General features: G+C 36.4%; 1 protein-coding gene across 2 annotated transcripts; it reads left to right on the top strand.

Moving 5' to 3' along the window:
- Positions 1-488: 488 nt before the first annotated feature.
- On the top strand, positions 489-3,670 carry c7h3orf38 (chromosome 7 C3orf38 homolog). 2 transcript variants are annotated; one of them, XM_089133365.1, is made up of 3 exons: positions 489-717; positions 895-956; positions 1,812-3,670. In XM_089133365.1, the coding sequence occupies exons 1-3, from the start codon at positions 591-593 to the stop codon at positions 2,364-2,366; spliced, it is 744 nt and encodes a 247-aa protein (XP_088989491.1). In that variant the 5' UTR covers positions 489-590; the 3' UTR covers positions 2,367-3,670. The 2 variants fall into 2 exon arrangements, with proteins under 2 accessions (XP_088989491.1, XP_039539551.2); XM_039683617.2 differs by having other exon boundaries at positions 895-1,070.
- The last annotated feature ends 19,926 nt before the right edge of the window (positions 3,671-23,596 follow it).

The raw sequence follows: 23,596 nt of genomic DNA, 5'->3' as shown, positions 1-23,596 counted from the left end.
TAAGAAAAATAAGAACATAGCCATAGATTTAGTGAGACCAGGGGTCATGTGGTTATTAAATGTACTTGTGTAAATGTTTTTTTTTATTACTATTATTTTTTTTATTCAATTTTTACAAAAGCTTATGACATTTTGCAACAAAAATAAGACAAACACATAATGGGGAAAACACATAACAGATATTACATTGTACAGAGTAAATCATTAAATTCTACAAACTATTTTTTTCCCAAATTTGAGATGTTTTTACTTGTGTACATGTGGGAGACGGTAACTTTTTATATAAAAGCGGTTTGACTGTTTGGGCTGAGTCTACAGGGTAGACCTACAGATAAGGCTAGCGTACACAGAAACTGCAATGGCATCATAAACAGTTTCCCCAATATTCCAATGGGCTGTTGGTATGTTTAGTCTCTTTTAGGTATCTTGAACTTTTATTTTGACGGGATGATTGGTGCACCACTTTTATCTGGACTGTGAAGGCGCTGTAGTGCGCCACAACACCGGAAACAACGTTTGTTCTACTTTCACTTAGAGCAGATCCTAGTAGAAGTACGTGATATGAGTAGTTTGACATAACGGATGTAAACATGTCACATATGTCATTGAAAGAGCAAAGTGGCTGTCGAAAACTGTTAAGATTATTAACCCTGGACGACTTGCTCGCCCTTAAAGATACGGTAACGAATCGACTGATTGCTGTTGAGAGCACACAAGGTAGCTAAGACTAACTTACTATGAAGCTAACCTTTTTCCAAACTGTTCTGTAAATGTCTGGTGGCTAGAAAAGTGTTTAGGTTGGCGGCACACTAAGTTAAATTTTGAGCAATTGTGACTTGTTTATTGTGAGCTGTGTATCTGTCAGTCTGTTACTGTCTATTTCCTTATCAACAGAGGCTATTGAAGCCATCATAACTTACTCAAAAGATGCTGAGGAGCTCCTCAAGAGAAAAAAGGTACACCGGGATGTCATTTTTAAGTATCTTGCCAATGAAGGAGTTGTCATTCTCCCTAATAGTGAGAAACATCAGCTGGTCTTGAGAACCATTGAGTTGTGGTCGTCTGGTGAGGTAGGCATCGAGACAGATATTTTTATTTTACTCTGAGTGAATCTCTAAACACAATTTGTCGAAAACATATTTGGGTGATATGCATCGCAATCAACAGATTTGTTCCCCCTTGAAAAAGTCAATTTTTTAGGACCATTGAGGGTTGCTATATTGTGTTTTTTTATGACACTTAAAGGGATAGTTCACCCAAAAATGAAAATGAAATCATTAATTACTCACCCCCTTGCTGTACCAACCCCTTGACCTTCGTTCATCTTCGGAACACAAATAAAGATATTTTACATTAAATTTGAGAGCTGTGTCATATAGGCTGCCTAAGGGATTGAAACTTGACGGCCCAGAAAGTCATTGAAGAAAATGTTTAGATATTCCATGTGACTACAGTGGCTCAACTTTAAGTTTATCAAGTGACGAGAATACTTTTTGTGCAAAAAAAATAAAAATAAAAAAAATAACGACTTTATTTGACTATTCCTTTTCTTCCTTCTGGGCCTGAGACGAGAGTTCAAGAGATTTCCACGACGCATTTTAATGCAGTGCCGCATTAAAAGTATTAATGTCTTTCAATAAATAAATAAATCTTACTGACACCAATCATTTGTGTAATTAAGTAATAAAATAGCCTCCCCATTTCTTGAAAAGCACTGGCTGCCACTGCTTGAGGATTTTCTTATTACAAACATCACTTGTGAAGTTAAGGTTTTATAAGTTGTATTTTGACCTGGTCCATATTTCAAACAGATCTCAAGGCATGAGAAGAACACAGTCATTAAAGATGAGGTTGGCGATGGTCTGTCAGACCTTGCAGCTTTGGGAAAACAGTTTTGCCAGTGGTTCTTCAGCCTTCTGAACTCTCAGAACCCCAGTCAAGGGCCTCCGGTGCAGGACTGGGGTCCTCAGCATTTCTGGGAGGACGTGAGACTTCGACTTCTCTTATGTACGGGAGAGCAGCGTGTAGATGAGTTCAATGGGGCACAGATTGTCAGCCAGCGGCTACATGCTCTTGCAGGAGAGGAACGTCTGTTGTTCTGCCCAAACTTGGAGGGTTCTGGGTTAAAGTATGTATCTTCACCTCATGGACTGGTGGTAGTTGCCGTAGCTGGGACCATCCACCGTGACAATGCTTGCCTTGGGATTTTTGAGCAAGTGTTTGGGCTCATTCGCTCACCAATGGACGATAATCGCTGGAAAATAAAGTATGTTTATATAAAAGTAGAAGCACAAGGTGCCATCACAGAGAGACAGTTACCATGTATTACATATGATTCAAAAGAGTTGCTGAGGTTTTGTAATTGAGAGTCAGAGATCTTTGCGAGGACATTTTTTTTTATAGAGATAAGAGATAAACTGGGTTAAACATGGAGGATGTAATGTTCTGTGAAACATCTTTAAACATCTGTAAACCACTTTATTGTGGGATAGATATTAATTGATAAAATGATCTTAGTTTGTATTTTTTTGTGAACTTAAGGACAGTTTCCAGTCAGTTTGACCCCTAGCAAACCTCAACTCAATTTATACTAAGATTTCTGTAAAATGTAATATTTCAGTAATTTTATGAAAATGATTGATCTTGGCCTTACACAATTTTTAATTTATAAACAAAACGTGTATAAAATAAACAATACATTTTATTTATTTTTTTTAGTCATTTTAGATCATTTATTAAACAAATAAACAAAAAAAAACAATTTAAGATGGCAGTCTTACTTTTATATCTTGATTTATTCTTTAATATAGAAATCCTAATTTAATTTATATAATAATTTTGTGTGAGGGCTATTTTTAAATTCACACTCAGAATGTCCTTTTTGAATTTGTATTAGAGCCAAAATTTTAATTGTTATGTCATTTTCTTCATTTAAAAAAAAAATGATTATTATTATTCATTTGTGAATTCAGGTTTACTAGAATTCAAACTGTCTGGAGTGTTAGAATCGTCTTAAGATTCCACTTAAAATACATTAAAAAAAATAAAATTACTGTATTTTTAAGTATACTTTTATCAATACTTGCATCACTTCCCAGTAAAATATTTGTCGAGAACATCTCTGTGCATCATGGCTTTTTTGTTTTGTTTTTGGTGACTCAAACACACGGACATCTGTATCTTGGGAAGGACTTTTGTTGTTTTTTATTACAGCTCCAAATCATTTCCTCACAATATTAATAATTATGTACAGCAGTGGTGTTACATTCACTCATTCCCATATAAAGGCCTCATGATCATCAGCTCTGTTGCTTTATTGCAGATGGAGCAATAACACTTTTCACTCCTTACTGGAATAAAGTACCTTTTGTGGGACTTGCGAGGCCAGAAGGGCGTTCTTTGACTCATCAAGCTCTAATTGGGCAGTAGATGAAGCAGCATTTCTCTCTGGAGGAATATGGAAGTGAACATAAGCCGGGCTGGGAGGGGTGTTTACCACAGCAATGTGTGGTTTCAGTGGGGAATGTTATATGTGGGAAATTATTCTTGGCGTTCGCTTCAAAGACTGACGCTTCGATAATATCATTTCTTGAGCTGTTTTTTAATGCCACGGAGTGCCATAGCTGTGGCGAAAGACGGCACCACAACCATTGATCTTTTTCCTGTTCACCTCCCCGAAAGAAAAATAACAAGCTCCTCGCCTTCTGTCTTTATAGCCGTGGCCTCTTTCTTTTTAATAAGTGGTTTGGCCAAGCTCACAGTTATGACGTGCAGGTTCAAAAATACAGTTCACTGGCGTCTGCGGATCATTGCGACTTCAGATTGTCTTTAATGGAGAAGTGTGTTTCTCATAAAGCCCATGTTAACGTCTTGAGGGTAAATCTCTTAGATATGTTTTGGAGTGGTGAACAATGAACTTTAAATTGGCGAGCCTATTTTTTTTTATTTTTATTTTTTGGTTATGTTTAAATTATTGCTTTAAAGGTTAGAAAATAGCACATAAGATCTTTAATGTGTTCACTTGTTTATGGCCTTTATAGGCGTATTCAAACTGAATGGCTGCGCTAGATTAAAACGTCTCTCTAGACGTTCATTCACTTATGAATCTATTTCATAGTGGAACTTAAGAGAATTTAGACGTTTGGGCTAAGCTTTATTGCTGTGCTGTAGAGAACCAACTTAAACTTGAACTATTAAGCTTTTTTAATTACTAGGACAATTATGCAATCGAGTTTATTAAAGAGCGGCACAATAAATCGTTTAACCGCTGCAAGGTTAACTCAATTACAACACCTACAATCTTATTCGTGAATGTCAATGTCCGTTAAACCGTTGACAAGTACTATTACAGCAAACAGTCAGATCTGCGAACATTCAGATCTTATTTTTAATTAGTAATTACTTCATGACTGCTATAAAAGTACATTCAGGCTAGTATACAAACAAATTCTCTCCCGTGGCCTCAAGGGATGGTAAAGTGTCCATTATATGCACACTTCAGAATCTATTTTATGAGTTATGAATGTTTGAATGTAGCTTGACACTTCAAATGATTGTATCAATTATTCCAGTAGGTGGCAAAGTGACTGTTAAAAATCATGTATTCGACATTGAGTCATTAGTTCAAGAGATTCAATCAAAAACGCTGATTCATCCAGTATGAAACAAGTGTACTGTAATAAAGTGTTAACGGAAATTGTTTTGTTGTATTCATTTAGCTGAAATGTGTATCTTTTCTTAAAGGGACAGTCCCTTTGGTATAGCTGAGCTTCAGGAAATAGTGATCTGGTGGCTTTTACAGTTACAGATTTGAAAAACTAAAGACAGAATTAAAGAACCCTAAACTCTAACACACAGAACCATTTTAGCATATAAAGGGTTCTTCATACAGTTCTAAATAGAATCGTTACTACATTAAAATAAGTTTTAAAGAACCATCTTTTTCGAGTGTATTTTGAATCATATAATTAATATGATTTTTAATGACTTCAATAATTTAATGTTATACATTTAATAATCATCATCATAATAATAGATTTTTTTAAGTAACAATTAACATTTTGTCATTGTTGTCTATTCAGAATCTTGAGAGAATCATGATTTTTCTATTCGATTTCTAAAAAGATTTTCAATTGATCCAGAATCGTGCAACTCTTGTACATCAGCTTGTTAGCCAGACTTTGCTGGTCTGCTATAGCCTATTTGTCACAAAATCAATGAAATGCCCACATGGGGGCACAGTTGCCCCATTATTTGTGTCAAACTCAAGAGACAAAAGCAATTATTTTAGGAAATCAATTTGTTTTATGCAACTCCAATGTTTTATAGTGCTGTTCATGTACCAAAGTGTACATTTTGAACTTTATTGCTGATTGCTTGCTTGTAAATCAATCTCATCCTAAGTGTATTACAAATACCTAAATTATTATGGAAACAATTGGTTGAAGTATATTAAAAGTGAACATTATTTATTGATGTATGTGACAATGTCCTTAGTAAAAGAGGGGTGGGGAAGAAATAGAAAAACTCCTTGGACCAAGTAATCCATCTATTAAACCTTTGACAGGCCAGACAAATCAATTGGTTAATTCAATGAGTTGCTGTTTGAAGTCCGAGAGACCCTCATCCATAAGAATTACAGACGGCATTTATAGTGCATCAGTGTACTGTGGTGTGTTTATACATGTGGGAAGGACAGAACCTGAAGACATGATCAACATTTATCATCTGACCTATGTTCACTTGTACACTAGTCTGTGAAATGTTGCAGGGATCAAAACAAACTTCCTCGTATGAAATGCCGGTGGATTGATTTAAATGAGAATAAGTTTATTTTGCTTCTGCCGTCACTGACCGTTTAAAAAAAAACAAAAAAAAAAAAACTTTTTTTCCATAAAGAGTAATGAGCCAATGTCATTATTATATTATATGAATCTTAATATTAAATTGATTTGTTACCAAAATAGATCTCTAAACAATGCTGGGTTGTTTTAACCCAAATTTGGGTCAAATATGGACAAACCCAAATGTTGGGTTAAACCAACTTCAGCTTTCACTTTCAACTATTTTTTTTTTAATTACATTTTTAACCATTTGGGTTTGTCCATATTTTACCCAAATTTGGGATGAAACAACCCAGCATTTTTTAGAGTAGTTATTGATAAACCAAATGTTTAAATTTCTCATAATTCAAGAGAACATTTAAGAGAACATTTGTTCGATTCTTAAAAAAAAGAACAGTATTAAATGGTTGAGCTTGTGAAATGTAATCAACAAAAAAAAAAGAAAAAAAAAGAATGAGATTTATTTTGTTGCTTTCTCACCATGCTAGAAAGGGTCCCAATAATATGTTTGTAATGGATGAACATTATGAAATAGCATGTTGCAAAGCTAAATAAAGTTACAATACAATAAATTAAATTTAATTAATACATTTAAAATACAACAGATTGCAATGATATTGTGTCATTGTGTTTGTTGGATATTTTAATTAACTGTTGGAAAAAAGGTTATAAAGTTTGTTTTTTTTGCTTCTTGGTATAATAGCTAACATGTTTTAATTTTACATTATAGTTTTTCTAACATAATCATGCACTTCAAAAGAAAAAAAAACGGATTTTGCGGATCTTATTTTTTCAAGCACTGATCTTTGTGGAGCGTGGTGAATATTAACCCTTTACTTCATTGTGGAGCTCTTTCAGTTCTACAGAAGAGGCAACGATGCAGAATTTGGGTTCCTCTGGTGCAGTGAATAAGCACAATGCAGTTCACCGAACGCAGTAAAACTGTTGACAAATGAAATAAATGGAAATAATTCAAGTGATGTTTGACCTTTATTTCACTTTAATGTTTACACAGCACAACAAATCAATCCTCTCAGAGCTGAAGGTGGTCTGTCAGAATGTCCTTTTTGAAGTATTTGGACACACACTCTGTAATATGTGTACGAGGAGTGAGCGGCGGGTGTTAAAGAGGCTTGAGTGTGTCTGCTGATGGGGAAATGATCATGTTATCTGGAGTGCCAGCAGACTGTCAGGTTGGCTTTGGCTGCTGTCCTCTGGCTCTTCAGGACATCTGCTGTATCTGCATCTAAACACTGATCTCAGGCCTGCTGCTAGCCTGTGTATATTAATTGCCCTTGCCTCCTTCGCTGTTTGCCACTGATTACTCTCATTAATTTCAATTCCCCATGCCCCCCCCCCCCTCCATGACATCAGCACACAAACATTCCGATGCAGTCTGGCTGCTGTTAATAAAGTCAGCGTCCACTATGTTGTTTCCAGGATGTGTCTGTAGAGTTCCTGTTTTAATTATTTAAAGGCAAAAAATTTAGTGGTAACACTTTAAGGTAGCAAAGATGATTAAACAATACTTCTACAATATTTGTTAATGTATTTCAAAATTTACTTTACATTTTTTTTTTTTTACAATCAAAATTATATTTAACTAACTTTAACAAAGATTAATGGTAACACTTTACAATAAGGTTCATTAGATAACACACTCTGCGTACATGGGTTGTTGGGTTGTTTCAACCCAAATTTAAATAAAATATGGATGAACCCAAATATTAAAAATATAGTTTAAAGTTTTAACCCAACTTCAACTTTCACTTTCAACTGTAATTTATTTATTAAATTTTTAACCCAACATTTGGGTTTGTCTATATTACACCCAAATTTGGGTTGAAACAACCCAGCATTTTTTTTTAGAGTGCATTAGTCACTGTAAAAAAATATTTTCATGAATTGTAATCACAACATTTTTTATTTTGTCAAATCAACTTAAATAATTTATGTATTTCAGATAACATCATATTTTGAGTTTCTGTTGATTAAATCAATCTCCTTCATTGTATTAACTCAATTTTTCCATTTCAGTGAACTTAAAATTTTAAGGCAACCAGGTCACTTAATTTTTAAAAATGTTAAACCAACAATATTTTTTACAGTGTATTTAACGTAAACTAAGAATGAACAATACATATCAAAGGTTGGATATGTTAACATTAGTTAATGCACTGTGAACTAACATTAATGAACAGCTGTATTTTTATTACCTAACATTAACAAAGATTAATAAATACTGTAACAAATGTATTGCTAATTGTTAATACAAATGTCAACTAATGAACCTTATTGTAAAGTGTTACCAGATTATAAAATGTTGTAAAAAATATATATTGCATATTGTCAGTTCATGATAGCTAGTGTTAATGGGGCTGAAAGTGTTTTGATATTAATGATACTCTACAGGTCAAACATTTGGATTGCTTTAAAGTTCCGAATGCTCAAAGGCTACATTTATTTGATCAAAATACAATAAATCAGTAATATTGTGAAATATTATTACAATTTAGTGTATTTTTACTCATATTCACCTCCAGGGATGAACAAACCTCGAAGAGCTTTCATATTCACCCAGTGATAATTGTGGTGATTTTAGTGGTTTAATCCTGTGAGGCTGCACAGGTCAGGCTGTAACGCTCTCTGAGGTGGTCATCATTAAGTCAAAGCTCATAAAACATTGTTTCAGTCCATGTTTTATGTCTAGCTGGTTATTTTTCTAGCAGCCTTTACGCAGCCCAGCTGTGCCGTTCTCCCGCTCTGTGTTTGTCACCTCAGTCCATGGCCATTCTGGGAAAGTGAGTGTGAAGGAATGATTCATTTTACAGCAGTACTGTTACCGGCCTCATGAGGGTGACACATCAGGGGTCAGTGATTATTTTTTGGCTCTCGGCAGAGAGAAACGCTCCCACCCACTGAAACTCCACTTCCGATCAAGGAGCTAATCCAATTAGAGAACAGTATTTTCACGGTGGAATGAAAATGGCAAAAGTTAATTTGCCATCTGAGGTCCATTTTACTGCAGTGCCATTTTTCACAGAAAAAAAACCCCTGAAGTTTTGCTATGATATCCTTTAGTAGTTTATTTACCTGTGGAGGTCTGTATAAAGGTGGGTGAATTATCCAATAGCATTCCCATTCATCTCCATGGCTGTTTCTCAGCTGGTATGTGTGACCTGTCAGAATTACGCAACCTGCTTATTGCGTCTTTACTCACAAATTTCAGGTAATTTTTTTTTTTCCAGATGGTTTCCTTAACCATAAATGTTGGCTGATGGCTCCAGAACAATATACACAGACTCAAAACAGCAGCATGGATGGAAAAAGATACACCGTTCAAAAGTTTAGGGACAGTAAGTTTTTTTTTTTCTTCATAAGAAGTCTCTTATGCTCACTGATGTTCATTCATTTGATCAAAATATAGTACATTGTGAAATATTAGTACAATTTAAAAGAACTGTTTTTTGGTTTGTTTAAATATACTTTAAAATTTAGTTTATTTCTTAAATCAAGGCTGATTTTTCAGCATTATTACATACTGTAGTCTTCAGTGTCACGTGATCCTTCAGAAATCCTTTTAAATTGCTGATTTGATTTGATGTTAAATAGTCATGCTAATTAATATTTTTGTTGAAATTGAGATTTTTGTTCTTAATGATTAGAAAGTTCAAAACAACCTTTATTTTTTGTAGGGTATGTTGTATGGATGTCTCTACTGTCACTTTTGATCAATTTAATTCATCCTTGTTGAATTAAAAGTATTAATTTTTTTTTTTTAAAGTCTTATGGAACCCAAACTTTATATTGTATTGTTCACCTTTGAATGATAGTGTAAAGATAATAATATAAATGTAATAATAAATATAGCTGCAAGCAGCAATTAAGGGACCAAGCACAAAGAACACGATTAAGTCATGCAAACATGGCTGGAAGCATCAGACCAACTGTAGCAATGAGCAATTAAAGACATTTTAAGATGATTTTAGGCATAATTACTGAAAAATCATAAATACTAGTAATGATTTAATTGTCTATCCCTTTTGAACAATAGGTGGCGCTGTGACCAAATTGATGTGGTGTGGTCAGACCAAGGGAACAATAACACATGCAAAATTTTGTGTCAACATGCCAAAGCATTGCAGAGATACGGCCTCAAGAGTCATTTTGGCATCATACCTCAACTTTGTTAATGCGGTATACGAAAACGAAAAAGTTTTGTCTATTGACACGAAATCCATACATTTTTGCCAGCATGGTCTGAAGATGATACGATTCGAAATTGGCAAAATTGGTATCTATGTTCTCGGCCTGACCCAAGGAATCAATTAAGACCATTTTCATTGCAATCGGCTAATTTCATCAAAGGTTATTATCATTTTTGTAAATTTCCTTATAACGTTTGACCACAAGATCACCCAAAACTTTTTGAGTACCATCAGGGCATGGTGTTAAAAAAAAAAAAAAAATTAAATTTCATAGTTTGAAAAGTAGCTTTTTCAGAAAATTTAAAATAGGGTAAATATTTTCTTGATGGAAAATTACATCATAGGGTACAATCAAATTGTATCGAGGCAATCAATCAGAGGACCTTTTTTTGTTGTTCCTAACCCTTACGGTTCAAAAGTTATCAACGAATACAATAGGTGCCTACGGGGCTTGGCTCCTAATAATAATGATATAAATGTAATAGCCCTGCCCCATTGTATTATCAACAATAAAATAGCCTATCTGCCTCACTGCTAACTAGCAAAATGTTGAGTCCTTTGATTTACCCAACAAGTCTTCAACTGACCCTCTGGTCGCTTTTGTTGAAGTCAAGCTGCCGTTTAGCTTGTTTTGTTCCACTTCATTTCGAACGGAAGGGAAGCATTTCAGGTTGCTCAGTGTTTTTGATGGATGTGATTTGATCAAATCTCCCTGAAAAGATTCAAATTGTTCTCATTCCCGAGTTAGTAAAACATGTTCTGCTGCCTTTGATCATTTGTAAGGAATGCATGGAAAGTTATGGACACCGAGCTCAGTTTGTTTAGGTCCAGCTGGAAGGTGCGTGTCTCAGCTTGGTCCGGTACTTTCGTTGCTGACATTCAGGAATGTCTCTATTCATCCTCATCTAGCCAGGCCCCTGGGCATCCCCCTTTTTATTTCCCATGGTGCTGCTGTAAACCAAATTCTCAGGTCCAGAGAAGCACTGGAGAGAACTGCATCTGTCAATACATCATCATGAGAGTCAGTTGGCAGCACACACAGCAGAGATCAGCAAGTGTGTGTCAGCAGGTTTGATCCCCGCCCCAAAGGTGATTCAGTCTAGGGTTCAGCAGCCCTCGATACTGTCATGCCATGTAACAAACACACAGAAAATAACTCATGGGTAAACCTTTTTTGTTTGTTTTTTTCCCAGATCACATTTTGTGGTAATTATTTTGTGGGATTGAGTAAACTGTTGTTGTTGACACAGCAGTTGTGTACTACCTAAAAAAAAAAAAAGACTCATTCCTTAGATGTAACTGCAATAGCATTATTATTTTGTGCAGAACAAAAATGAAAAAGCCACCAACTGTGTTTAAAACCCCAAATTATATATATATATATATATACACACACATATATATAGATATATATATACACATATATATATATATATGTATGTATAAGACTGACAACTGAAGTGAATTTGAACAACAGTATTTATTGACTTAATTTGGGACTAAAAGGGAAAAAGGTCCTTATTTTTTAAACCTCTTTCCTAAACCCTAACCCCAAAAGAAAAAGAAATAAAAAATGCGATATACAAACCAAACTCCATAACCAAAAAACAAAATCAGCATCAGAAAACAGGGAAAGGGGTCAAATAAAAACAAAGTTCCTCAGGTTCAAACAATATTCGATTGAAGCTAGAAAGCAAAACTCACAGTCTCTTTTCCCCCAAAAAGTCAAGTGAACAAATGAAAATGAAATGACAAAATAAAATGAAAGAAACTGAAATGTATTAAAATCAAATAAGAAATGAAATGGAATATTTTAATGAAATGAATTTAAAAAAAATAAATGAGGTGAAGTGAAGTGGAATGCAAAGAGAATAATATTTCATGAAAACATTTCACTTAAAAATGCTTTAAATGCTGTTTTGTCAGCTAAATACAATAGATTTTGACATTTAAATGCTAAAATTACTAAAACTGAAATGAAAATAAAGTAAAACTAATTTAAGAAATATTAAAAACTAAACATAAAAATAACCAAAGCATATTATTTACTAAAATTAAAAAAGAACAACTGAAATATAAAAATGAAAGCTAATTCAAAATATCAACCAATTCACATTAATTTGTAGCGCTTTTCACAATATATTGCTTCAAAGCAGAATGCATGTTTACATGACAAGAGTGATCGGTCATTAGATGTGACTGTGTCCAAGTTATGCTTTTCAGAAATCTACTTATACAAATCACAGTAATAGCTAGCTAAACAATTTCTTAATTTAATCAACACTGATATAATACATAAACAATACCAAAACTGTTTTCAGTTTAACTCTCTTTTCTCCCCCGCCACCAAACGTCTTGCTTCGTTTAAATGAAAAGGCCCGCCTGTTCAATAATTGATCTGATAAAATGAAAAGGCCATTTATCTTAAATTACAGGAAATTGCAACTTAGCTACTATACTCCTGAATTACACTGCTTAAGAGGGAACCCAGATGAAGAAACACATGTTGCCAGACTTAATGTGTGGCAATGCACTTTTAATGGAGAAATGAGTACATTTAAGCTTTGCAAAAATACACAATGATTAAAGAGCGAAGCGATTAAGGAAATTAGATATTACTCTATCATAATTAAGAAAATGTTTCCAAGGTTTACAGTGACTTGCCCAAGAACCATTTTCATGGTTATGGCTCCTCTCTCTTTTAATGTCAGACTGCATGATTAGAATTGAATGATAATTTACAGGCAAAATGCTTTACATTAAGCAAATCAGATGATAGCAGTGAACGCTGACTTTGGATGTAAGATGCTGCATCTGAAAGACACTGCATTTATCTGTGAGGGTGGTACATCAGGGTGGATTACACTATAATCATATAGCTGTCATTTAAATAATCTTTTCTGTTATGGATTTTTTTTCCTCAGATGACGGTAATTTATCTTAATTTCCCCCTTTCTTTGCTTTAATTCCATTTTCATAGCTTGGAGCGTTTGGTTAACTTTTTGAACGATTCGAGAAAACTCTCTGAAAAGTTGTCTATCAATCATAGGTTCAAGTTTGAGGTTTCTGGCTGTTTGGACGCCATTAGTCAATTCCAGACAGAATTCTATCAACTTCATTTAGTAAGAGGTTCAAAAATAACATTGATTTTATTTCAGGAAATACTTACAAACTCGAAGAGGGAACTGTCAAACATTGGTCCGATCTTTCAAGGAGTTTCAAGGAGGACACCAAATGAATCTGGTACTCATCCAGATCCACATAGCCTATACCTTTCAAATTTATGGATGTGGCGTTTAAATTTACTACCTCCTTGACAAAGTTATTTATAGCTGCTTTAAATCATCATGATATAAAGTCAACTGTTAGTAGGACAATAAATCTAGAGACATTAATAAAGTGAGAGTTAATACAATATTGGCTTTATTCTTGAATCAATCCTTCAGGGCACAAAATACTCTTTTATGAAGCCACTGCAAAAATACGTTTTAATTTGACAACAAACTAAAGTAGTGCATCGGCCCGTCATCTCCTAAGTGCTTTCAGAGAACGTAAGTGATACAAGAGATTTTCTGTAAGCACCTCGCTCTGTTTTCTCTCCAAGAGCTCGTAATCCGAATACAAATGAGGTGAACAGTTTAAAGCGCGCCTCAGGTGATGCTTCCTTGAAGGTGGTGAATGATATCCAGACACTGATCCATTGCAGTCAGATCAGTGTACAAATCATTATTCATCCCCCAAAGAATCATATTGACTTTGTTGAGGGTTTTTTTTTTCAGCATTTTTTCCTCTACGTTTGTCTCCCCTGGTTATAAATCTTCATATGCCACCGGGCAGGTTGTATCTGGTATTGTTACAAGAGCCTGGCCTTGATGCCGCTGTTTGCAGTGTCGTGTTGCAGTTTGCTGCGGTCAGCCGAGACGCGTGCATGTAGTCGGGTCAGTGGTCGAGGACACAGGCCTTCCTATAGGGCAGCTTCTCGGATGCAAAACTGTGTTGTCATGCCAATGTTGTGGGAAGTCAAATCCATTACAAAGCATGATTTATTAATCCATCCTCTCTCTTAAAAAGTAGGCCACTTGTATGGCCTCTTTATGCGTAGCTAAATTGTATTAACTCAACTTCCTGTTTCTTCCCCCCACTGTTGCACTCATTACAGAGTGACCAAATTGATGTTTTAATTGCAAATTTTGAGAGGGAAATGAATTTCCCCCCTCCCTAGAGATGGCTATTCCCAGATGGTGAGTATTGGGTTTTTTAAAAAACAGGGTTTTGCTGTACTATTCTGGAATATGGTGGTTTGGTGACAGCGTCCAGCTCCTCTGGCAAGAGATTGGCAGTTTGAACCTGCAGTAAATCTGGATCTGACTCCACCGTTTTGTCTGGCTGAGAGAAACCGTGCAAGTGGCATTATCAAACTCTGCTCGGTCTAGACTTTCGACCACACATGGTGAGGCTGGATCCAGTAGAGAAGGTTGCCATCTGTTTGTGTGTACTTAAATGGGCGAATAGAAATGCATATGGCACACATGCTGGCCACAGAGAGCCGAGAGAAATCCTTCATGGGTGAAGGAATTCTTTTGCGATTTTGCACACAGTGGATAAGACATTACATGAAAAATAGAGCAGAAAATGGGGCTCAGATCCACGAAATGTGTCCGTTTGCATATAATAAAATTTGAAAGGCTTGAAAGTCAATATCTCAGTTTATATGTCGTTTAATCAATGGTTATCTTGTTCTAGTAAACTTAATATCTAGTAAACTTAATATACATTTTTTTCCCCATTTTTTTTACTTTTAATGAGGCACAGACAATGTGTCGCAGACAATCATTGATTTATCATGGACTTTTAGTTTGTTTTCACCAGTTTCCTGTCTTCCTTTTATCAGTTTCCCCGCCCCTTTTAGTTGTCATGGTAACAGATTCGTTATCTGCTCAGCTGTGTCATTAACCTTGTTTGCCTTGCTATTTAGTTGCTGTGTTTGCAAGTCGTCCGGTTACGTTTCGGCATCGCGGTTGGTTTTCGTTAATGCTAACACTGAGTTCGGTTATGTAGTCGTCTTTTTACGTCAATCTTCTTCATTGTGCTCTTTCACACACCACGCTCAGCAAAGCGTTACAGACTGATACAGGGATTTTTAAAACTTGTAATGCTAGTCTAATTTGATTAACATGATATTTCAAGATGACTAAGAAGAAATATTTCTGATAGTCCAATGTATTCTGATAAAAACAAAAATACAATATACAAAACAGCTAGGTCACTCTCATAATCAACCCATGAAGAACTTTTTATAGATTGGATGCTTCTAGGGGCAAATGCACCATTCTACCAACTGCAATTGTGATGAAATGTAACAATAACAGACAGCTTTCTCCGAGTGCTATTTGACCTTATGTAGCCCCGCCCCTTTTCAGCTGTGCCCTCGTTGTCTTTTGACTTCCGGTCTATATTTTCACAGCAATCTTGCATAGGAATGAATGAACCGCTTGTAAAAAAAAATCCCGGTCGACATTTGTTAAGACTTCTGCTTTACAATGCTTATGATAAACATTACAATGCTCATGATAACTTTTGTTAACTCTACAATAAGTAAATCCACTTCACCAGCTAATTACTCCTCGACAGCAATGCCATAGAAATATATACAGAGCGACCGTAAAAACGGAAGTTCATAGACAATATTCTAAAGATGACAGCGCCCACATTTCTCTGGTGCATAAGGTCTATTCAGGTAGATATTGATTAAAACCAACAATCCTTACAAGCATACTGCCTTCTTTCAGTGAAAAATGCTAAATGAAGAGAAAGAGAGCGCAGGAGAGAGACAGGTATTGGACAGTCGATGTGTTTGGGAGCTAGCTGTACACTCGGGCAGAAAGGCTAAACGCTATTGGCTGTGCTGTCTGACGGGGCATTAATCTACAGCAGGAATGCTGAAGCTCAGTGAAGTGGGAGCCTCTTAACGCCAGGCTCTTGTCACAAGGAGAATTAGACTCTGACAACTTCCTCTGCTTGGTTAATTGAGGTGATAGATACTCTTGACATTTATCTAAGCACTGCTGAGCAGATTAAGACATATTTTGTTCTCATGCTTCCCTCATATTAGAAGAGGTCACTTGCTGGGGTCTGTTTAATACGCCTATGCAATTAATAATGCTTTAATTCTGCCCCGTATCGCAGACTGTTTTAAGTTCTCTCTTCAGAGCCAGATAACACCCGCACTCCCTCATCACTCTGTTTGCTTGAAATTAGTCTAATCTCTTTCAAGTTCACCCTCCGGGTGTACGCTCCCTTCGCACTCTTTTCCCGCCTTCGTTCTAGAAAAAAAGAACTGGCTGGAATAAATAAAAAGATTATTTTTCACAAGGTCTCAGTTAAGGTGCTCATCTATGTAGATTAATTATTCATGCCATATTCTCACATGATATCTGTTTGATTCCCCCCCCCCCCCCAATAGCGATCAAGATGGACGTAACCTGGTACTTGGTGAACTCTGTGAATCTGTCGAAACCTATTGAGGTCGAAACATTTGCAGAGAAGGCATTTCCAAAATGCATTGTTACAAGCAGGGTCGGATATAACCATATGGGCATTTGGGCAAATTTTTTTTTGTTCAAATCTGGTGAGCTTACAATAATTTTTAATTTGCTTGAATTTAAAATTTCACAGTATAATTAATGTTAAGAGCATGGAAAGCTCCCGTCCCATGTAGAGGGCCACTGTCCTGCAGAGTTTAGCTCCATCCTCAATCAAACACACCTGCCTGTAATTTTCAAGAAATCATTTAGACTTTTGTTAGTTTTTTTTTTTTTTTTTTACAATATGAATGGGGATGGAGCTAAACTTTGTAAGACAGAGGCCCTCCGGGACTGTAGTTGAACACCTGGTTTAAAGAGTTGATGAAGCAGCATTGGCTGTGTCCCAATGGGCTCTATGCACGGCGTTATTTCCGGTGATGGATTAAGGATGCTCGATAACTTCCGCCGATCATAGAGTCCAATGCAATACCGAGAATTTATATTGAATTTTATACTGGTTATACTAATGAAACGTTAGTCACAAAAACAGATAAAACAGACACCCCTCGTTGTGTTTATGCTTCTTTTTAAAATTATATCAAATAAACATAACTATATATAAAATTACATCTAAACCTATGTACGTTTCGTTTCAAAGACGGGAGGACAGTAAATATTGAAGACTCTGCCATAATCCCGTTTTCTCCGGTTTTCCTCCGCTTTAATCTACACAACCGGAAATGGACGAGCATCCTTACGTCAAATGCGGAACTTATGCGTGCATATAGCCCATTCAGAGGCTGCATCCTTCGAAGGACTCAGACTTCAGACTTCCTTTAGAAGGATGCATTTGAAGGAGCCTTCGAATTGGGACAGCCTTCGTCAGGCATCGGTGATACAATCAGCCCTCAAAGGATGCCGCCTTTGAGTTGGGACACAGCTATAGACTGCATGGCTGTACTTGCTACCTATTGGTCTGACCCAGTCATGTGTAATTTATGGATATTCCTGGAGGAAGAACAATTTAATGTCTTTTTGGAAACAGTAGCTTGTGTTCCTCACACAAAGCTATCATAAAATGGGTCAAATGTATGGGTTTGGACAACACTATCTCACGACCAATTCGTACGAATTAGACGCATGATTAAAAAGTGGCTAATTCGTACTAATTCGTACGACCTCACTCGTACTAATTCGTACGATTTGTCTAAACCCACGTGATGGTTAAGTTTAGGGGCGGGGTAAGGGGTAGGTCATTCGTACGAATTCATACGAATTGGCCAATTCGTAAAATATGTACGATTTAGCAAAATCGTATTAATTCGTACGAGTGAGGTCGTATGAATTGTTACGAATTAGCCACTTTTTAATCATTCGTCGAATTCGTACGACTTGGTCGTGAGATCGGGTTGGTTTGGACCATAGACTAAACAAATATGGACATGACCGGTAGGCATAGCTGTCAACCCTCCCGTTCTTTCCGGGTTTCTCACGTATTTTTGCTCTTTTCCCGCTGTATTCTCGTTTTAGTATTTTCCCGTAAAATATCCCGTATTTTTACTCTGATTGTGTGAGACGTACGAGCTCGGACTGATTCGTCTTGAAGTCGTTTATCCTCGGATGGAGCGGCGCGCGCTGGCCGGAGACACAATGGCGTGTCCGTTTTTTATTTCGGCTCCCATGTTAACAGATTAGAGCTTGCACACTGCCCGCGTGACACGCGCGTCTCCAGAAAACGCCTATTTTTTCACGCGACACGCAAGCGTGTTGAAAGCGTTTCCAGGCAAAAAAATAAATAAAAAATAAGAAACGATGTTTATGTCATTTTGTACTCGAATAGCCTACATTTTACATTTTGTTGTTTGAAAGTCAAGGTTTTTACATAAATTCAGATATCAATGTAATTTAAACAAATAATAATTATAATAATCGATTTATATTGCCATTAGTTTTGCCTATATATAATTTAATGTCATATAACATATGAATAAAATATCTTTTCTCTTTTTTTTTCATTTGTTTCGTATGCTCTTAACAATGTGATTACACGAAGAAGAAAAAAAAACTTTTGGAAAAAAAACATTCTGGGCCTCAGGAGGATATAAAGATGGGATAGGCTACAATAACAACAGAGTGTCTTCTGAGTGACGGTCCACCACCAGGCTAAATATTGGCTCTTTAAAACTAGGCCTACACAAAATGTGTAAATGTACAGCCCATTCTCACCCCCAAGACGTCACCTAACTGACGCCTTGGGAAGCATTTGGACATGCTTCAATATCTGACGCTTTAGGCGCCCTTTAGCGTCAGTTAGATGACGCCCTAGGATCGCGTGTACCCTACCCCCACCCCACACCTAAACCTAACGCTAAGGGCGCCTAAAACGTCAAATATTGAAGCATGGTCAAAGGTGACGCCTTGGGGTGAGAATGCGTTGAAATGTAATTGAAATAAACAGACAGCCCAATTCCCTATTTTGTGGGTTTTGGAAGATGTGATAACAGTTGAAATTGTTGTCGTAAAGGCAAGAGCAACACACCGCTAATCCAAATGTAGATTTTTTTTCTTTAAATGACACTAGTTTCTAGGCTAGTTATTAACTCTTTAGACTTTTAAGGATTAGTGCTTTATTTTTAAAGTTTGTGGGTAAGAATCGTGTAAAAAAATTATTTTGGGGATGGAATCCGGGAAAACTCCCTTATTTTCAATGTTCAATGTTGACAGCTATGCCGGTAGGTTTCTGAAGAGCATTTTTGAAAGTAGGCGGAGCCGGCCATCGGCATCTTGGCAGAGCGGGGGTCCCGGATAACAGAAAATGGACAAAGAGCCGGGACGTGGTTGGAGCTGAGGAGCCTGATTGCTGAAACCACGCTCGCCTATCTTGACGTGATTGTGGTAAATGCGCAAGAAATCTTCGCATATTCAAGGATGTGCATGTATTTCATGGAAGTAGAAAGCACTGACACTTGCCAGATTTCATCTGACAGTACTTTTTATTTAACAAATGATAACAAACGTATGCCTGTTCACATGCTCAATTTGTTCAGATTCATATCTCTTCAGTTGAACAGTTGCTTCAATATACACTCTACAATATAAATTGTGTTCATGTTGTTTTGTAAAACACTTTTGCTGCTATTGAGGTGTGATACGGGTAAGGTTAGGTACAGGTGTGTGTGGTATGGGTATTTTCAAAATATAAGTACAATGTAAAAACATGTGCACAATAAGTACATTGTATCCAGCAAATTATTAATGTCAATGTAACATAGTACTTAAAGCCACTTAATATACAATTATATATTAAATATATAGGCTAATTACAATTTTGTTGTAATTAGACGTTTTAACATTTTTGTTTAAAAATATATTAACTTTAATTGGAATATGGGATGACACACTACATTTAAACTTATAATCAAGTGCACTACATGAACTTACCGGTAAGTATGTAAGCCAAGACGCAAAGATTATTAAAAACATAATTATTTAAAATGTACTTTTAATTTGACATTATTACAAATTGTATTTTTTAAAAAGTGAACTTAATTTATTTCTTAAACACAATACACGTTTACGTCTCTTAGCACACTTAATCGACCTTTTATTTAATTAATTTTACGTTATCTGCGAATGTCAGCAAGGCTGTATGGTACAAAGCCAGTGCTGACCGCTGTCTTCAGCTTTAGGTTTGGCTGAGCCATGTGGTTTCCTGCTGTTACAAGCTGGTTTCTTCTGGAAGGCAGGTCTGCTTTTAGCAGGGTGTTCTTAAACCTTGCGAGTCTTCACAGAAAGCCAGTTGACTTTCATCTCTGCATGACCATCCCTTTACACGGTGGCCTTCTGAGACCGATGTTTCTCTCCGGCTCCTGGGCTTTGCCACATTGACTTCCACCAAAAGAGTGTGGTTTCCTTTAAACGGCCAATCTGCCACATAATTACTCATTGAGTGATCTGTTTTGTTCTGTTGGAACACTTTTATTAGAGGTTAGCTGAAGAGATGGCTGGGTCAGATTGTTAATGTTGCCTGTCCATGTGCGTGCTGTGGTTCAGCTCTGTTAAATGATATCCTGGAGTGGACGTGCACGGTTATCAGAGTCTGGATCTGAGGGAAGATAATTCACTTATCAGATTGCCTGTGATGAGGGACTGTACACAGCTCATGACAAACATCAAAGCACTGCTCTGATCTTGCTCGGGCTGAAGCTGTGGAGGTATATTTCAGTAAACAGACTGGGGTTGAAAGAATTTCTGGTCCCAATTCGGCCCTTGCTGCACTACGGGTGAACTGCAAGCCGCCCAGTGAGCAATGTGGAGATGCACTGACTTATTCATCAATGAAGCGTTCAATTCATTATGAGGTCTAAAATCTATAACGCATCATTTTCTTTTTTAGAGATCTAAATGCAGTCTGGGACTGTCAAGCTCCAAAATGACAAGCTCCAAAATTAATAAAAGTAGCCCATGTGACTTGTGCACTATATTTCAAGTCATCATTCACTGAAAATTTTCATGAGAGAAAGAGCAATGTCCGATTCAGAAACGAATCGTTCCGTTTAGTCCGATATTTTCAATGAATTGCTCGATCCAGTTCGCTAGTCAGAACGAAATGGTTTTCAAGTTCAACTCAATGACTCAATGGTCCAGATCTGAGAAACAGTTAAACATTATAAGTGAATAATAGCTGACATTTTGGTCAGTTTCTGCCACAAAGCTACCAGAAAACTTCAGAAGACTATTATGATTATATTCCTTAACCAAATAATAACCGTGGGGGATTCAAAAAATAAGTATTTGGACACCCTGTATGTGTTGTTTATGTTCATTTTATGGTGAAGGATGCTAATAATTCTGTTGGCTGATGTTAGAGCGTTAATGCACATTTTAATTGCCAGTAGAGAAAAACCTTTGCAGAATTAACAAACTACTGCAAATTATATAAAGTCACCTCTATTTATATAGCGCAGTGATAACAAGAAAATTATGCATTTCAGTGTTGATTCAGTTCTGTTGTAAGATCATCAATTATTAAATTAGTTCATTCAGTATATAAAGCAGTTCTCATACAACAGTTAATATTGTTGAATATATTACATAATTGAGATAAAAACTTTTTTTTTTGTGTTGCTTTATGGCAACATTAAAATCTGTTTTGATCTGTTAATTATTCTGAACTTATTTTAGAAGAATATGTCTAATCAGTAATTAGTCAAATTGAATCATCTAATTATGTCGTGCTGCAAAATCTGTGTTTGACTAATGAAATTCCTCTGTTGTCTGACAGTTTCTCTGAGTTGCTGTTCAGGAAATGAGGCCAATGCGATTCAAATTCTAACTCATGAATTAAAAGGGAAGCCAAATCAAAAATAAATTCGGATTTTATCCCAACCCTATGAGGGATGGAATCTGTAAGAAAGTCACAATTTTGTTCTTCAAACAAAATAAACAATAATTCAACATGACAGCACTGAGGATAATTTTAAAAAGCGAATCTCACCTCATCTGTTCAGAGCTGGAAATTCTGTTGACTATCGTGCAGCTGTCTGAAAACGCATATCCCCCAGCACACTCGCAACACCATGTTCTTATCTTTGATGCGCAATTACCTTCCAGTTGGGTGTTTTACTGTGATGAGTTGCTTGTCTTCCTTTTTTCACTGCTGCCACCATTTCCCCATCATGGCCTGCAGCTGCATCATCAGCTATTGTCTCTCCCACCTGTGGGACAGTTTATCGAGCGAACCAAAATCCCATATTATTATAATTAACAAGTACCTTTCTCATCTCGCCATGGCAAACGCAACGCTTGCATTCCCAAGCCAAACTCTTGCATGTCAAGTCATTAATTAAGCTGTCATTCTGCGCAATCGAGCTTCATTCATACCTTCCGAAATTACAGCTTTGGGAGCATGTGCGGAGCTTCTGCAGGTGACCCCACACTCTTGCCTGTTGTGTAGGGGTGGAGGAGACACATGGGGAAAATACCTTCAAGTGTCTGCTAAAAAATGGCTCCTCGCGCCACCTAACAAAACTCATTATCACCATGGTGGGGTGTGAGAGTCTGCTGGATTCTCTGTCTTGTCAAAACTTGCCTTTATTTGCTGTCACTGACAGATTTGTCTTACATTCTGTGTGTTGGCAATACCAATTTAGCCGTAATTTGCATGTTTCCATTCATGTATAATGGCATCATGTGATGTCCCAGATAGCATATCCTGGCCTCATCAGGGTCAACTATGGGACATATGGTGGCTCAGTTTTGAAATGTCATATAGGCCGTATCTGACCCATTCACAGTAAGCCACAACTGGGCCAGATGCCATTTGCTATCTGGGGTGTGTCTATCTCTACTTGACCATTAGTATTACAGTTTTTCTCAATTGTTTACACACAAATTCTGGTACTTGAGACACAGTGACCTCAACATGTAACTCATTCACCAACCCCCTGAACCAATTCTGCTGAACTACAAGCACAATTCCTACTTTACACTCAAATTGCAGTTCTAAAACACACTTTTTTCAAAACACTACACACAAATTTTCTGCATTTGGCACAATTTTCATGCAGAGAATCTCTTGTTTTCACAAGCAACACACTGCCATTCAAATATGCACACTGACTCGTCACACAGTTTTACAATTAGCAATCAGAGCTTTAGCATAAAATACCAAAACCGAAGAGAGAATGCAGCCTTTTTTTTTTTTTTTTTACAGTAACAGCATAATTTTTTTTTTTTTCTGTTGTTAGGTAGACCACTGTATGTGCCACTTTGTTTTGGTTGGGGTGTATGAAATGTGCGATCTACTGTATCTCCCATTATTTTTGTGGGAAAAATAAAATATATTTGTTACCGTGTATTTGTGTGTTCTGGGTATAAAAACAATATTCTCAAATAATACAGTTTTTCTCGATTGTTTACACACATTTTCTGGTACTTGAGACACAATGACCACAACATGTAACTCATTCACCAACTCCCTGAACCAATTTTGCTGAACTACAAGCACAATTCCTGCTTT

Source organism: Pimephales promelas, chromosome 7 (genome assembly GCF_988280905.1).
Source record: "Pimephales promelas chromosome 7, fPimPro1.hap1.1, whole genome shotgun sequence".
NCBI lineage: Eukaryota > Metazoa > Chordata > Actinopteri > Cypriniformes > Leuciscidae > Pimephales > Pimephales promelas.
This window is presented reverse-complemented; position numbering and strand designations above follow the sequence as displayed.

Bases quoted from the DNA above. Each gene is read 5' to 3' on its own strand.
- c7h3orf38 (XM_039683617.2), top strand. From the start codon at position 591: ATGTCACATATGTCATTGAAAGAGCAAAGTGGCTGTCGAAAACTGTTA. The intron at 718-894 runs GTAGCTAAGACT...CCTTATCAACAG, and splicing joins TGCTGTTGAGAGCACACAAG to AGGCTATTGAAGCCATCATA. The intron at 1,071-1,811 runs GTAGGCATCGAG...TATTTCAAACAG, and splicing joins AGTTGTGGTCGTCTGGTGAG to ATCTCAAGGCATGAGAAGAA.